The sequence below is a fragment of the Drosophila nasuta genome, unplaced genomic scaffold (genome assembly GCF_023558535.2).
Source record: "Drosophila nasuta strain 15112-1781.00 unplaced genomic scaffold, ASM2355853v1 ctg30_pilon, whole genome shotgun sequence".
NCBI lineage: Eukaryota > Metazoa > Arthropoda > Insecta > Diptera > Drosophilidae > Drosophila > Drosophila nasuta.
The window spans coordinates 367359-382875 of NW_026869500.1; the positions used below are offsets into that span (position 1 = coordinate 367359).

The 15517-nt window shown below is 39.7% G+C and overlaps 1 protein-coding gene across 1 annotated transcript; it reads right to left on the bottom strand.

The window, feature by feature from the left end:
- Nucleotides 1–315: 315 nt before the first annotated feature.
- LOC132797910 (zinc finger protein 135-like) lies at nt 316–11331 on the bottom strand. Its single transcript, XM_060809662.1, has 5 exons — nt 11222–11331; nt 10977–11028; nt 6151–6267; nt 5450–5831; nt 316–776 (listed from the first exon to the last, which is right to left on the bottom strand). The coding sequence occupies exons 1-5, from the start codon at nt 11329–11331 to the stop codon at nt 316–318; spliced, it is 1122 nt and encodes a 373-aa protein (XP_060665645.1).
- Between the last annotated feature and the right edge of the window lie 4186 nt (nt 11332–15517).

Here is a 15517-nt window from a genome sequence, read left to right on the forward strand (position 1 = left end):
AACCTTATGTACAAGAATCAACAAACATCAATCGGCAAATTGCTGTTAAGTTTAGTTCTAATCGGCTGGCACCGCATTTTCCATTTTGATATTCATGCCCTGCGGCAAACTTAATATTCACATAGAATAAGTAAAGTACATTTTGATATTTTTTAAATGTGGAAATTCGAAAGATTTGACAGCGAAAGTTTTCCTTGTAATTTCACTTATTATTGTTGAAATTATTTTATCTTTGTGTGGGTGTGGACACCTGCTGATCACTGACATCGGGCATTGTGCTTCCGCTCATCACCGTGCGACGTCTAGCGACCGTCGTTAACCGTTCCGATTGCTGTTGCTGCGACGGCGACAATTGCGATTGGGACTGTGCTGAGCATGGGTGCGCATGTGTGCCGCCAGGCTAGAGGTGGTCAGATAGAAGCGTTCACAGATGTTACACTGATCTTGCGATTGGGACTGTGCTGAGCTATTGGTTGTGCCGCCGCCGCTGACGCTGCTGATGATGGTGGCAGTGACGGGCGCCTCCTTATTATGGACACGCATATGGATACTGAGGCCTTTCTTGGTTGGGAATGCCTTCATGCATTTGTCGCACTTGAAGGGCTTTTCGCCCGAATGACTGATTTTATGTTGCCGGACCGCATACGGCCGCTCCCCGGTGTGCGTCACTTTGTGGCGACGCAGATGATCGAAGGCCGCATAGCGGCGTCCGCATTGATCGCATTTATACGGCTTGTCCTCGGCATGGGTGCGCATGTGTCCCGCCAGGCTAGCGCCTTACAAATTATTTAAAATAGCAAAAAATAGCAAATTTTTTTTGTGAAATAGCCAACATAACAGGCTCCTGCAAAATTGAGTGGTTTCTAGTTTTAGGTCATGCAAAATAGCCAAATCTGGCTAGAAAATAGCCAAGTTGGCAACACTGTATACCAGAAAATAAATATACAAACATAGAGAACAATACCACATTACACAGACTAGAGACAAGCACATGTTAATAGACAAACAGGTTAAAGTCAAACAATACAAACACGTACATAGGTCGTTTTACCTCTTCTGCATTAATAAGCTGATATATTTTTTGTAATCTGATTGCCTTTTCGCGCTTTTTGAAAACCAATTATAGGTTTCGTAAACAATATATTCTAAGGCCTCGCGTAAAAAATGTTTACATGTACTGTTGACAGCCAGTTGTAGTGAATGGCATACACACTTAATTAAAATTAGGGAAGGAACTCTTTTTTTCAACTCCGTGTACACACTTTGCTTTGAACCAACCATAACACTTGCGTTGTCCGTGCCGATTCCAATCAAATTCCCAAGGTTTCATTTAAAGTTGTTAAGTTCCTGGCAGAGGGTGTTCGCAATCGTTTTCGCGTCGCCCTCCTCGAGCGGAACCAGGGATAAAAATGTGGAAACCATGATGCTCCGTGTTGAACTAAAATAGTTTATACCAAGACCTATATTTAATTGTGTTTTAGGATGATTAGCATTTTAACTTACCAAGGGTCTTGCAGACACTTATATCAGTACTTGCATCAAGCAACAAGCTGATTTAAAGCTTGGAACCCAAATATTTGTTATTATACTGGTGCACTTTGAAGCTTTATAGCACCGCCATCCTGAAAATTTGTCCCTCACAACAATCCCAAATGGTCAATTGGGCTCACCGATGAATGCGCCGCAACATACAAAGACAATGCCGCCTCTTGCCGGCAGGTTTTTGGAGAGACAGATGGAACGAACGTTATTTTGTTCGTCTGTGAAAACGCAGATGACGAAGACTTGTGCTTATTTGTCTTGGCATGCGCGTGCAAATCCAAAAGCTTCGCATTAATGCTGGATTTGGAATATTTGCAAAAGCATTTTTGATCATCAGCTGTATCCAAAGTTAGCCAATCCTTAAGTGGTGGGTCTTCCAACCAAGCATGTCGCGGTTTTTGCTTATAAACTTTTGGCATTTCAACTGTCACAGGATCGTTTTGAAAATTGTGAAATACCCAGATGGTGATGGTATAACACTAGTAAAAATCGATAATAATGTAAAGATCTTTTGGCATATCGATGTTTTTTACCATTGCAATGCAAAAATACTGCAAGGTTTTAAAGTGTGGCATCGTAAAACATAAAAATACACAAAGTTACCACATGTTTTAAGAAACTAAAGTAGTTTTCAATTTATCCCGCATTTTGCTTTTAAAAACCGTCAAATCTAGCGGGCAAATAGCTAAAGTGGCAACGCTGGTCGCGATAGCTTCGACTGGCGATGAGGCAGTCATTTCCGCTTTTTGCGTGAAAAATATGAAAACATCGGGCAGCGGGAATTCTGGATTTTTGACCAAATTTAAGCAGCTTTTTTTTTTTAGTTTACTTTTACTCAAATTTTAGTGATGTTTAAATTGAATTTAACAGCTAAAATGTTAAAAATGTATTTCTATCGACAAAATATCGATATTTACTTGGATCGAATAACTTCCCTCAAAAGTTTGCACCTAAATTGGAGCGTCTTGCATCACTAACATTGTGAAATTCGCTTGCACTAAAACAAATTGACGATGCCAAAAGAAGTCTACAAGCTACGAGTGATTTTGAATTTTTTTCCTGTTTTATTTTCTTTTCTGATAATTGCAAAAATTAACAAATTCGTATGCAAACCAAAAAATGAACGAATTTATATATTTTATCATAAAACAGAAAAAGTTGCTAAAATCAATCTTAGCTTTTAATATAGTGCTAACCAAAAGCTTTAAGAATAACCTTCACTTATTTTTATATCCGCTACCCATAGAGTAGAAGGGTATTATAACTTTGTGCCGGCAGCAAAATGTATGTAACAGGTAGAAGGAGGCATCTCCGACCCTATAAAGTGTATAAATATTCTTGACCAGCGTCAACAGCCAAGACGATCTAGCCATGTCCGTCTGTGTGTATGAATATTTTTTTTCGACAGGCTTTGTTATGTTTGTACGTATGTAGATCAAGTTTGTTTCAAATTTTGCCATCCGCGGTGTATGTCCGTTCTTATTGTGATCCTTAACGTTGGCGGCCATGCTTCAGCTATGCTTCAACTATGAGCGGCGTGTTGCCAGTGGCACAATGTTTATTCACATCGGCTGTTAGTTACAGTCGAGTGTGCTCGACTGTGAGATACCCGCTACCCATTTTTAATAAAGGCAAAATATTGCGGTATTATTTTCAAAATATACCGAAATTACTAAAAATACTGAAAATATACCAAATGGTATGTTTGGTATATCAATAAAGTACACCATTAAAAAAATATACCATAGACGGCACAATGTACCAGATTGTCGGCCAAAGCAGCTAAGTAGGCGTTTTTGTCCATACAAAAGTATTTCTTTAATAACTTCCACAATTTTTATGTGATCGCAACCAGCTACTATAGAAATTATAGTACATACCAAAACTCTAGCTTTAAAATTACGCTTGTTATTCGATTTTTTTGATTTGCGTGGGCGGAAGTGGGCTTGGCAAAATTTTGCCCGAAACAGTCCGCTTGATGATTGGAATGTTTGATCGCGAAAACCGAGGAACAGTTTCATTTCAAGATTTTGGAGCACTTTGGAAATATGTAACCGATTGGCAAAATTGTTTTCGGTCATTTGGCAGAGACAATTCCGGAAATATTGATAAACATGAACTAAAGACTGCGCTTACATCATTTGGTTATCGTCTTTCCGACCACCTTGTTGAAGTTCTTTTACGTAAATTCGATCGATTTGGTCGTGGGACTATTCTTTTTGACGATTTTATTCAATGTTGCATTGTCCTCTATGTAAGTATATGTATATCTTGGACATCTATGTATATATGTATGCACTGTGCCAAACTTAATTACGAATTATTTTCTGCCACTAATATATTTATAACATTTTTATACCCGCTACCCATAGGGTAGAAGGGTATTATAACTTTGTGCCGACAAGAAATGTATGTAACAGGTAGAAGGAGGCATCTCCGACCCTATAAAGTATATATATTCTTGATCAGCGTCAACAGCCGAGACGATCTGGCCATGTCCGTCTGTGTGTCTGTCCGTCCGTCCGTATGAACACCTATGTAGATCTCAGAGACTATAAAAGATAGAGCCATAATTTTTTTCGACAGCATTTGTTATGTTTGCACGCAGATCAAGTTTGTTTCAAATTTTTGTCACGCCCACTTCCGCCCCCGTAAATCAAAAAATCGAATAACAAGCGTAATTGTAAAGCTAGAATTGGTATATACAATAATAAGTATAGTATTTATGATTCCTGAAAATTTGGTTGCGATCAGATAAAAAATGCCGAAGTTATTAAAGAAATACTTTTGTATGGGCAAAAACGCCTACTTACTAGGGGTCTAATTTGCTTTGGCCGACAATCTGGTATATTGTGTCGTCTATGGTATATTTTGAATGCGGTACTATATCGATATACCAAATATACCATTTGGTATATTTTTAAGTGTTTTAGTATATTTGGTATATATTAATAATAATACCCCAAAATATATTTTTAGTATTTTCGGTATATTTTGAAAATGATACCGCAATTTTTTGCCTTTATTAAAAATGGGGGTATCTCACAGTCGAGCACACTCGACTGTAACTTTCTTGCTTTTTTTTGTAGATGTGCAGCAAGCAGCTGAGCACGAGTAACTCCTTTAAATATCACATGCAATTGCATGGCGAGGATCGTCCCCATGTGTGCAACATTTGCGGCGATTCATTCAAGACACGCAACGCAAACGATGGCCATGCAACGCTTCACAATCCCAACAAATGTCGCACGTGCGGCAAAACGTATCGTCAGGCCTCTTCGCTGCGCTCCCATCTCTTGAGCCACACCGGTGTCAAGCCCTTCACCTGCGACATATGCGGAAAGGGTTTAACACAGAAGTCCGGCTACAAGAAGCACATGCTGACGCAGACGGGCGAAAAGCCGCATACCTGCGACAGCTGTGGACGCAGCTTCCGCTACTCCAGCAATTTGATTGCCCACAAACGTTCGCATTCCCGCAAAGTTTGTGCCGTTGATCAACAAAAGGAGCAGCTCGAATAATGCTATATGTACGACTATATATATATAGAAGCCACCATGAAGCCAAAACACTTCCATCTTATGAAAACCTTATGTACAAGAATCAACAAACATCAATCGGCAAATTGCTGTTAAGTTTAGTTCTAATCGGCTGGCACCGCATTTTCCATTTTGGATATTCATGCCCTGCGGCAAACTTAATATTCACATAGAATAAGTAAAGTACATTTTGATATTTTTTAAATGTGGAAATTCGAAAGATTTGACAGCGAAAGTTTTCCTTGTAATTTCACTTATTATTGTTGAAATTATTTTATCTTTGTGTGGGTGTGGACACCTGCTGATCACTGACATCGGGCATTGTGCTTCCGCTCATCACCGTGCGACGTCTAGCGACCGTCGTTAACCGTTCCGATTGCTGTTGCTGCGACGGCGACAATTGCGATTGGGACTGTGCTGAGCATGGGTGCGCATGTGTGCCGCCAGGCTAGAGGTGGTCAGATAGAAGCGTTCACAGATGTTACACTGATCTTGCGATTGGGACTGTGCTGAGCTATTGGTTGTGCCGCCGCCGCCGACGCTGCTGATGATGGTGGCAGTGACGGGCGCCTCCTTATTATGGACACGCATATGGATACTGAGGCCTTTCTTGGTTGGGAATGCCTTCATGCATTTGTCGCACTTGAAGGGCTTTTCGCCCGAATGACTGATTTTATGTTGCCGGACCGCATACGGCCGCTCCCGGTGTGCGTCACTTTGTGGCGACGCAGATGATCGAAGGCCGCATAGCTGCGTCCGCATTGATCGCATTTATACGGCTTGTCCTCGGCATGGGTGCGCATGTGTCCCGCCAGGCTAGCGCCTTACAAATTATTTAAAATAGCAAAAATAGAAAATTTTTTTGTGAAATAGCCAACATAACAGGCTCCTGCAAAATTGAGTGGTTTCTAGTTTTAGGTCATGCAAAATAGCCAAATCTGGCTAGAAAATAGCCAAGTTGGCAACACTGTATACCAGAAAATAAATATACAAACATAGAGAACAATACCACATTACACAGACTAGAGACAAGCACATGTTAATAGACAAACAGGTTAAGTTGCCGGACCGCATACGGCCGCTCCCCGGTGTGCGTCACTTTGTGGCGACGCAGATGATCGAAGGCCGCATAGCTGCGTCCGCATTGATCGCATTTATACGGCTTGTCCTCGGCATGGGTGCGCATGTGTCCCGCCAGGCTAGCGCCTTACAAATTATTTAAAATAGCAAAAAATAGCAAATTTTTTTTGTGAAATAGCCAACATAACAGGCTCCTGCAAAATTGAGTGGTTTCTAGTTTTAGGTCATGCAAAATAGCCAAATCTGGCTAGAAAATAGCCAAGTTGGCAACACTCTATACCAGAAAATAAATATACAAACATAGAGAACAATACCACATTACACAGACTAGAGACAAGCACATGTTAATAGACAAACAGGTTAAAGTCAAACAATACAAACACGTACATAGGTCGTTTTACCTCTTCTGCATTAATAAGCTGATATATTTTTTTGTAATCTGATTGCCTTTTCGCGCTTTTTGAAAACCAATTATAGGTTTCGTAAACAATATATTCTAAGGCCTCGCGTAAAAAATGTTTACATGTACTGTTGACAGCCAGTTGTAGTGAATGGCATACACACTTAATTAAAATTAGGGAAGGAACTCTTTTTTTCAACTCCGTGTACACACTTTGCTTTGAACCAACCATAACACTTGCGTTGTCCGTGCCGATTCCAATCAAATTCCCAAGGTTTCATTTAAAGTTGTTAAGTTCCTGGCAGAGGGTGTTCGCAATCGTTTTCGCGTCGCCCTCCTCGAGCGGAACCAGGGATAAAAATGTGGAAACCATGATGCTCCGTGTTGAACTAAAATAGTTTATACCAAGACCTATATTTAATTGTGTTTTAGGATGATTAGCATTTTAACTTACCAAGGGTCTTGCAGACACTTATATCAGTACTTGCATCAAGCAACAAGCTGATTTAAAGCTTGGAGCCCAAATATTTGTTATTATACTGGTGCACTTTGAAGCTTTATAGCACCGCCATCCTGAAAATTTGTCCCTCACAACAATCCCAAATGGTCAATTGGGCTCACCGATGAATGCGCCGCAACATGTTAAAGACAATGCCGCCTCTTGCCGGCAGGTTTTTGAGAGACAGATTGAACGAACGTTATTTTGTTCGTCTGTGAAAACGCAGATGACGAAGACTTGTGCTTATTTGTCTTGGCATGCGCGTGCAAATCCAAAAGCTTCGCATTAATGCTGGATTTGGAATATTTGCAAAAGCATTTTTGATCATCAGCTGTATCCAAAGTTAGCCAATCCTTAAGTGGTGGGTCTTCCAACCAAGCATGTCGCGGTTTTTGCTTATAAACTTTTGGCATTTCAACTGTCACAGGATCGTTTTGAAAATTGTGAAATACCCAGATGGTGATGGTATAACACTAGTAAAAATCGATAATAATGTAAAGATCTTTTGGCATATCGATGTTTTTTACCATTGCAATGCAAAAATACTGCAAGGTTTTAAAGTGTGGCATCGTGAAACATAAAAATACACAAAGTTACCACATGTTTTAAGAAACTAAAGTAGTTTTCAATTTATCCCGCATTTTGCTTTTAAAAACCGTCAAATCTAGCGGGCAAATAGCTAAAGTGGCAACGCTGGTCGCGATAGCTTCGACTGGCGATGAGGCAGTCATTTCCGCTTTTTGCGTGAAAAATATGAAAACATCGGGCAGCGGGAATTCTGATTTTTGACCAAATTTAAGCAGCTTTTTTTTTAGTTTACTTTTACTCAAATTTTAGTAATGTTTAAATTGAATTTAACAGCTGTTAAAAATGTATTTCTATCGACAAAATATCGATATTTACTTGGATCGAATAACTTCCCTCAAAAGTTTGCACCTAAATTGGAGCGTCTTGCATCACTAACATTGTGAAATTCGCTTGCACTAAAACAAATTGACGATGCCAAAAGAAGTCTACAAGCTACGAGTGATTTTGAATTTTTTTTCCTGTTTTATTTTCTTTTCTGATAATTGCAAAAATTAACAAATTCGTATGCAAACCAAAAAATGAACGAATTTATATATTTTATCATAAAACAGAAAAAGTTGCTAAAATCAATCTTAGCTTTTAATATAGTGCTAACCAAAAGCTTTAAGAATAACCTTCACTTATTTTTATATCCGCTACCCATAGAGTAGAAGGGTATTATAACTTTGTGCCGGCAGCAAAATGTATGTAACAGGTAGAAGGAGGCATCTCCGACCCTATAAAGTGTATAAATATTCTTGACCAGCGTCAACAGCCAAGACGATCTAGCCATGTCCGTCTGTGTGTATGAATATTTTTTTTCGACAGGCTTTGTTATGTTTGTACGTATGTAGATCAAGTTTGTTTCAAATTTTTGCCATCCGCGGTGTATGTCCGTTCTTATTGTGATCCTTAACGTTGGCGGCCATGCTTCAGCTATGCTTCAACTATGAGCGGCGTGTTGCCAGTGGCACAATGTTTATTCACATCGGCTGTTAGTTTACAGTCGAGTGTGCTCGACTGTGAGATACCCGCTACCCATTTTTAATAAAGGCAAAATATTGCGGTATTATTTTCAAAATATACCGAAATTACTAAAAAAATACTGAAAATATACCAAATGGTATGTTTGGTATATCAATATAGTACACCATTAAAAAAATATACCATAGACGGCACAATGTACCAGATTGTCGGCCAAAGCAGCTAAGTAGGCGTTTTGTCCATACAAAAGTATTTCTTTAATAACTTCCACAATTTTATCTGATCGCAACCAGGTACTATAGTAATTATAGTACATACCAAAACTTTTAGCTTTGGGCGGAAGTGGGCGTCGCAAAATTTTGCCCGAAACAGTCCGCTTGATGATTGAATGTTTGATCGCGAAAACCGAGGAACAGTTTCATTTCAAGATTTTGGAGCACTTTGGAAATATGTAACCGATTGGCAAAATTGTTTTCGGTCATTTGGCAGAGACAATTCCGGAAATATTGATAAACATGAACTAAAGACTGCGCTACATCATTTGGTTATCGTCTTTCCGACCACCTTGTTGAAGTTCTTTTACGTAAATTCGATCGATTTGGTCGTGGGACTATTCTTTTTGACGATTTTATTCAATGTTGCATTGTCCTCTATGTAAGTATATGTATATCTTGGACATCTATGTATATATGTATGCACTGTGCCAAACTTAATTACGAATTATTTTCTGCCACTAATATATTTATAACATTTTATACCCGCTACCCATAGGTAGAAGGGTATTATAACTTTGTGCCGACAAGAAATGTATGTAACAGGTAGAAGGAGGCATCTCCGACCCTATAAAGTATATATTCTTGATCAGCGTCAACAGCCGAGACGATCTGGCCATGTCCGTCTGTGTGTCTGTCCGTCCGTATATGAACACCTATGTAGATCTCAGAGACTATAAAAGATAGAGCCATAATTTTTTCGACAGCATTTGTTATGTTTGCACGCAGATCAAGTTTGTTTCAAATTTTTGTCACGCCCACTTCCGCCCCCGTAAATCAAAAAATCGAATAACAAGCGTAATTGTAAAGCTAGAATTGGTATATACAATAATAAGTATAGTATTTATGATTCCTGAAAATTTGGTTGCGATCAGATAAAAATGCCGAAGTTATTAAAGAAATACTTTTGTATGGGCAAAAACGCCTACTTACTAGGGTCTAATTTGCTTTGGCCGACAATCTGGTATATTGTGTCGTCTATGGTATATTTTGAATGCGGTACTATATCGATATACCAAATATACCATTTGGTATATTTTTAAGTGTTTTAGTATATTTGGTATATATTAATAATAATACCCCAAAAATATATTTTAGTATTTTCGGTATATTTTGAAAATGATACCGCAATTTTTGCCTTTATTAAAAATGGGTAAGTATCTCACAGTCGAGCACACTCGACTGTAACTTTCTTACTTGTTTTTGTAGATGTGCAGCAAGCAGCTGAGCACGAGTAACTCCTTTAAATATCACATGCAATTGCATGGCGAGGATCGTCCCCATGTGTGCAACATTTGCGGCGATTCATTCAAGACACGCAACGCAAACGATGGCCATGCAACGCTTCACAATCCCAACAAATGTCGCACGTGCGGCAAAACGTATCGTCAGGCCTCTTCGCTGCGCTCCCATCTCTTGAGCCACACCGGTGTCAAGCCCTTCACCTGCGACATATGCGGAAAGGGTTTAACACAGAAGTCCGGCTACAAGAAGCACATGCTGACGCAGACGGGCGAAAAGCCGCATACCTGCGACAGCTGTGGACGCAGCTTCCGCTACTCCAGCAATTTGATTGCCCACAAACGTTCGCATTCCCGCAAAGTTTGTGCCGTTGATCAACAAAAGGAGCAGCTCGAATAATGCTATATGTACGACTATATATATATAGAAGCCACCATGAAGCCAAAACACTTCCATCTTATGAAAACCTTATGTACAAGAATCAACAAACATCAATCGGCAAATTGCTGTTAAGTTTAGTTCTAATCGGCTGGCACCGCATTTTCCATTTTGGATATTCATGCCCTGCGGCAAACTTAATATTCACATAGAATAAGTAAAGTACATTTTGATATTTTTAAATGTGGAAATTCGAAAGATTTGACAGCGAAAGTTTTCCTTGTAATTTCACTTATTATTGTTGAAATTATTTTATCTTTGTGTGGGTGTGGACACCTGCTGATCACTGACATCGGGCATTGTGCTTCCGCTCATCACCGTGCGACGTCTAGCGACCCTCGTTAACCGTTCCGATTGCTGTTGCTGCGACGGCGACAATTGCGATTGGGACTGTGCTGAGCATGGGTGCGCATGTGTGCCGCCAGGCTAGAGGTGGTCAGATAGAAGCGTTCACAGATGTTACATCTTGCGATTGGGACTGTGCTGAGCTATTGGCCGCGCCGCCGCCGACGCTGCTGATGATGGTGGCAGTGACGGGCGCCTCCTTATTAGGGACACGCATATGGATACTGAGGCCTTTCTTGGTTGGGAATGCCTTCATGCATTTGTCGCACTTGAAGGGCTTTTCGCCCTGATTTTATGTTGCCGGACCGCATACGGCCGCTCCCCGGTGTGCGTCACTTTGTGGCGACGCAGATGATCGAAGGACGCATAGCTGCGTACGCATTGATCGCATTTATACGGCTTGTCCTCGGCATGGGTGCGCATGTGTCCCGCCAGGCTAGCGCCTTACAAATTATTTAAAAGAGAAAATTTTTTTTGTGAAATAGCCAACATAACAGGCTCCTGCAAAATTGAGTGGTTTCTAGTTTTAGGTCATGCAAAATAGCCAAATCTGGCTAGAAAATAGCCAAGTTGGCAACACTGTATACCAGAAAATAAATATACAAACATAGAGAACAATACCACATTACACAGACTAGAGACAAGCACATGTTAATAGACAAACAGGTTAAAGTCAAACAATACAAACACGTACATAGGTCGTTTTACCTCTTCTGCATTAATAAGCTGATATATTTTTTTGTAATCTGATTGCCTTTTCGCGCTTTTGAAAACCAATTATAGGTTTCGTAAACAATATATTCTAAGGCCTCGCGTAAAAATGTTTACATGTACTGTTGACAGCCAGTTGTAGTGAATGGCATACACACTTAATTAAAATTAGGGAAGGAACTCTTTTTCAACTCCGTGTACACACTTTGCTTTGAACCAACCATAACACTTGCGTTGTCCGTGCCGATTCCAATCAAATTCCCAAGGTTTCATTTAAAGTTGTTAAGTTCCTGGCAGAGGGTGTTCGCAATCGTTTTCGCGTCGCCCTCCTCGAGCGGAACCAGGGATAAAAATGTGGAAACCATGATGCTCCGTGTTGAACTAAAATAGTTTATACCAAGACCTATATTTAATTGTGTTTTAGGATGATTAGCATTTTAACTTACCAAGGGTCTTGCAGACACTTATATCAGTACTTGCATCAAGCAACAAGCTGATTTAAAGCTTGGAGCCCAAATATTTGTTATTATACTGGTGCACTTTGAAGCTTTATAGCACCGCCATCCTGAAAATTTGTCCCTCACAACAATCCCAAATGGTCAATTGGGCTCACCGATGAATGCGCCGCAACATACAAAGACAATGCCGCCTCTTGCCGGCAGGTTTTTGGAGAGACAGATGGAACGAACGTTATTTTGTTCGTCTGTGAAAACGCAGATGACGAAGACTTGTGCTTATTTGTCTTGGCATGCGCGTGCAAATCCAAAAGCTTCGCATTAATGCTGGATTTGGAATATTTGCAAAAGCATTTTTGATCATCAGCTGTATCCAAAGTTAGCCAATCCTTAAGTGGTGGGTCTTCCAACCAAGCATGTCGCGGTTTTTGCTTATAAACTTTTGGCATTTCAACTGTCACAGGATCGTTTTGAAAATTGTGAAATACCCAGATGGTGATGGTATAACACTAGTAAAATCGATAATAATGTAAAGATCTTTTGGCATATCGATGTTTTTACCATTGCAATGCAAAAATACTATGGCAGTGGCCATGGGCCTCTCCATCACTCGCGTGGGCGCAGAAGGAGTGTGCACGGCAACGTTGCGCTCCAAGACGTCACCCATGAGCCGGGAGGTCGTCTTCAAAACTGATCCGCTGCTCCATACAACGACGCCCACCAGGACTGTCACTCCAGCCGGGCCCAGTTCTTTCAGTAACCTCGTGTTGGCTGACTAGGACTGGTTCCGCTCGGCATCGATCTCGGCAGTCTTGGGGGCTGATGTTTACCCTGATGTCGTGCTACCGGGTATCCTCCCGGGCCAAGGCGGACTGCCTATGGCGCAGAATTCCACGCTGGGCTGGATTCTGTCCGGCACGTGCTACTAGTTGTTTCGTTGCAATCCCAATATTGCAAGGGGGGGAGAATGTTGATGCGAGCGCATTGCTAAGTGAGAGGCACACCTCCGCTCCGCCAACCGAAAAGCACTCAAAGCTTTTTCGCTCACTAGCAATGCGCTCAGTGCGTAAGAATGCACTCAAGCTCCAGTGCTCTCAGCTTCTCTCTCCCACAACTCACCACCGCTGAGCCGCGCTCAGCATAGATCGCCGAAATGCCGTCGGCTTTTTTCTATTAGTTAGTTTTCAAACGACGGCTAGTTCAAATCGTTACAATCACCCCCTTTTCTGTGCGACATAACAACCCGAAAAGTTTTCAATAAACCAAATATATATATAGTGATAAAAACGCGAGTGTTTTATTTTTCGGGAAGCAAAACATTTTGGACACTTTTCAGCGCCCCACAAACAATGTATATCTTGGACATCTATGTATGTATGCACTGTGCCAAACTTAATTACGAATTATTTTCTGCCACTAATATATTTATAACATTTTTATACCCGTTACCCATAGGGTAGAAGGGTATTATAACTTTGTGCCGGCAGGAAATGTATGTAACAGGTAGAAGGAGGCATCTCCGACCCTATAAAGTATATATATTCTTGATCAGCGTCAACAGCCGAGACGATCTGGCCATGTCCGTCTGTGTGTCTGTCCGTCCGTCCGTATGAACACCTATGTAGATCTCAGAGACTATAAAAGATAGAGCCATAATTTTTCGACAGCATTTGTTATGTTTGCACGCAGATCAAGTTTGTTTCAAATTTTTGCCACGCCCACTTCCGCCCCCGTAAATCAAAAAATCGAATAACAAGCGTAATTGTAAAGCTAGAATTGGTATATACAATAATAAGTATAGTATTTATGATTCCTGAAAATTTGGTTGCGATCAGATAAAAATTGTCGAAGTTATTAAAGAAATACTTTTGTATGGGCAAAAACGCCTACTTACTAGGGGTATATTTTGAATGCGGTACTATATCGATATACCAAATATACCAATTGGTATATTTTTAAGTGTTTTAGTATATTTGGTATATTTTAATAATAATACCCCAAAATATATATTTTTTTTAGTATTTTTGTAGTATAATTGGTATGTTTTGAGAATAATACCGCAAAATATATTGCTTTTATTCAAAATGGGTAGCGGGTATCTCACAGTCGAGCACACTCGACTGTAACTTTCTTGTTAAAATTATAATAATTATTATTAATTTCAGAAATGTTATATACATAGTTCTAAATGCCAAACTGTCTAGAATTTAGGTGGGGTGGGTGGTATGCGTGTGTAGCTTGCCCGTGTGCATGTGTATACAGTGTATACAAAGTATACTATACACATTGCAAGAGTTGTTGTTATTTTTGTTTGTCGACAGTTTGATCTGTTTTGTTTTGATTTGACAAATTGTCTTTTCCGCTATTTTGACCGCGCTTTTCTTCTTAATAATTTACCATAAGCTTGTGTGACATGCATATGTATATGCAAATATGTATGTACACATGTATATGGAAAACAAAGAGATTGGCACGCGCCAATTTGTTGTTTTTTTTTTTTTGTCTATTTTCTTTTGCATTATTCAACCGCGCTTTTCTTGTTCTTTCTAATTTGTCTGCGTGTGGTAAGACTTGCGTCGATTTTTAGAGAGATAAATTGCTTGCATTTTTTTAATTTATAAAATATTAAAATGGCTAATGTAATAAAAAAAGATGTCAGGAAAAGTGGGTTGACTTGCAGAATTGATTCAAGCCAGCGAAGCTATATGGATAGCTCAGAGCACTTTCCTGTCCGTTTGTTCCGCTTCCCGAAAAATGAAAGTCTCCGTCGCGAATGGGTTTCGATATGTAAATTGGAGAAGGGAGTCAATATTGACAGGGCGGTAATATGTAACATACATTTTGAGTCGAAGTATTTAGGGGGTAAAAAATTAAAAGCAGGGGCTTTGCCGACTCTGCGTTTAGTAGATGAGCCGATGCTAAATTTAAATACTTGTTTGTTCACAGAGAGCACTGATGTGTTTTCATTTTGCGAAGAGATTGAACCAATTTCAATTGTTCAAAGTACACATAAGGCACCGGAGCCCACAAGCATTGATTGTGTGGAAATGGCAGAGAGCCCAATATATGAAAACAAAACAAAATAATGATAATAACTTTTGCGACAATTGCCTAAGAAAAGAGCAAAACGAAATGCATTATAGGAACAAATACTGGTCAACTATTGAAAAACTGAATAAAGAGAAAAAAAGAATAATATGTATACGAAAAAAATAAGGCTGCTACAAATGAAATTAAGAAATGAAAAAGTAAGAAAACTGAAATATTTAAAATATAAAAAAAATGACAGCAATCTATTTGGAATTCTCGACAAGAAAGGATTATCAGAGAATTCAAACACATTCTGCAAGATGTTGATAAAGAGCAATACAAAAAAGTGGCAAGATAAAGAAAGACTAATAGCTCAAAGGATTAATTTTTATTCAGCTAAGGCGTATTCATTT

Bases quoted from the DNA above. Each gene is read 5' to 3' on its own strand.
- LOC132797910 (XM_060809662.1), bottom strand. From the start codon at position 11,331: ATGCGCACCCATGCCGAGGACAAGCCGTATAAATGCGATCAATGCGTA. The intron at 11,029-11,221 runs GTATGCGGTCCG...CCCAATCGCAAG, and splicing joins ACGCACACCGGGGAGCGGCC to ATGTAACATCTGTGAACGCT. The intron at 777-5,449 runs GTTAACGACGGT...ATAATTTGTAAG, and splicing joins CAGCAACAGCAATCGGAACG to GCGCTAGCCTGGCGGGACAC.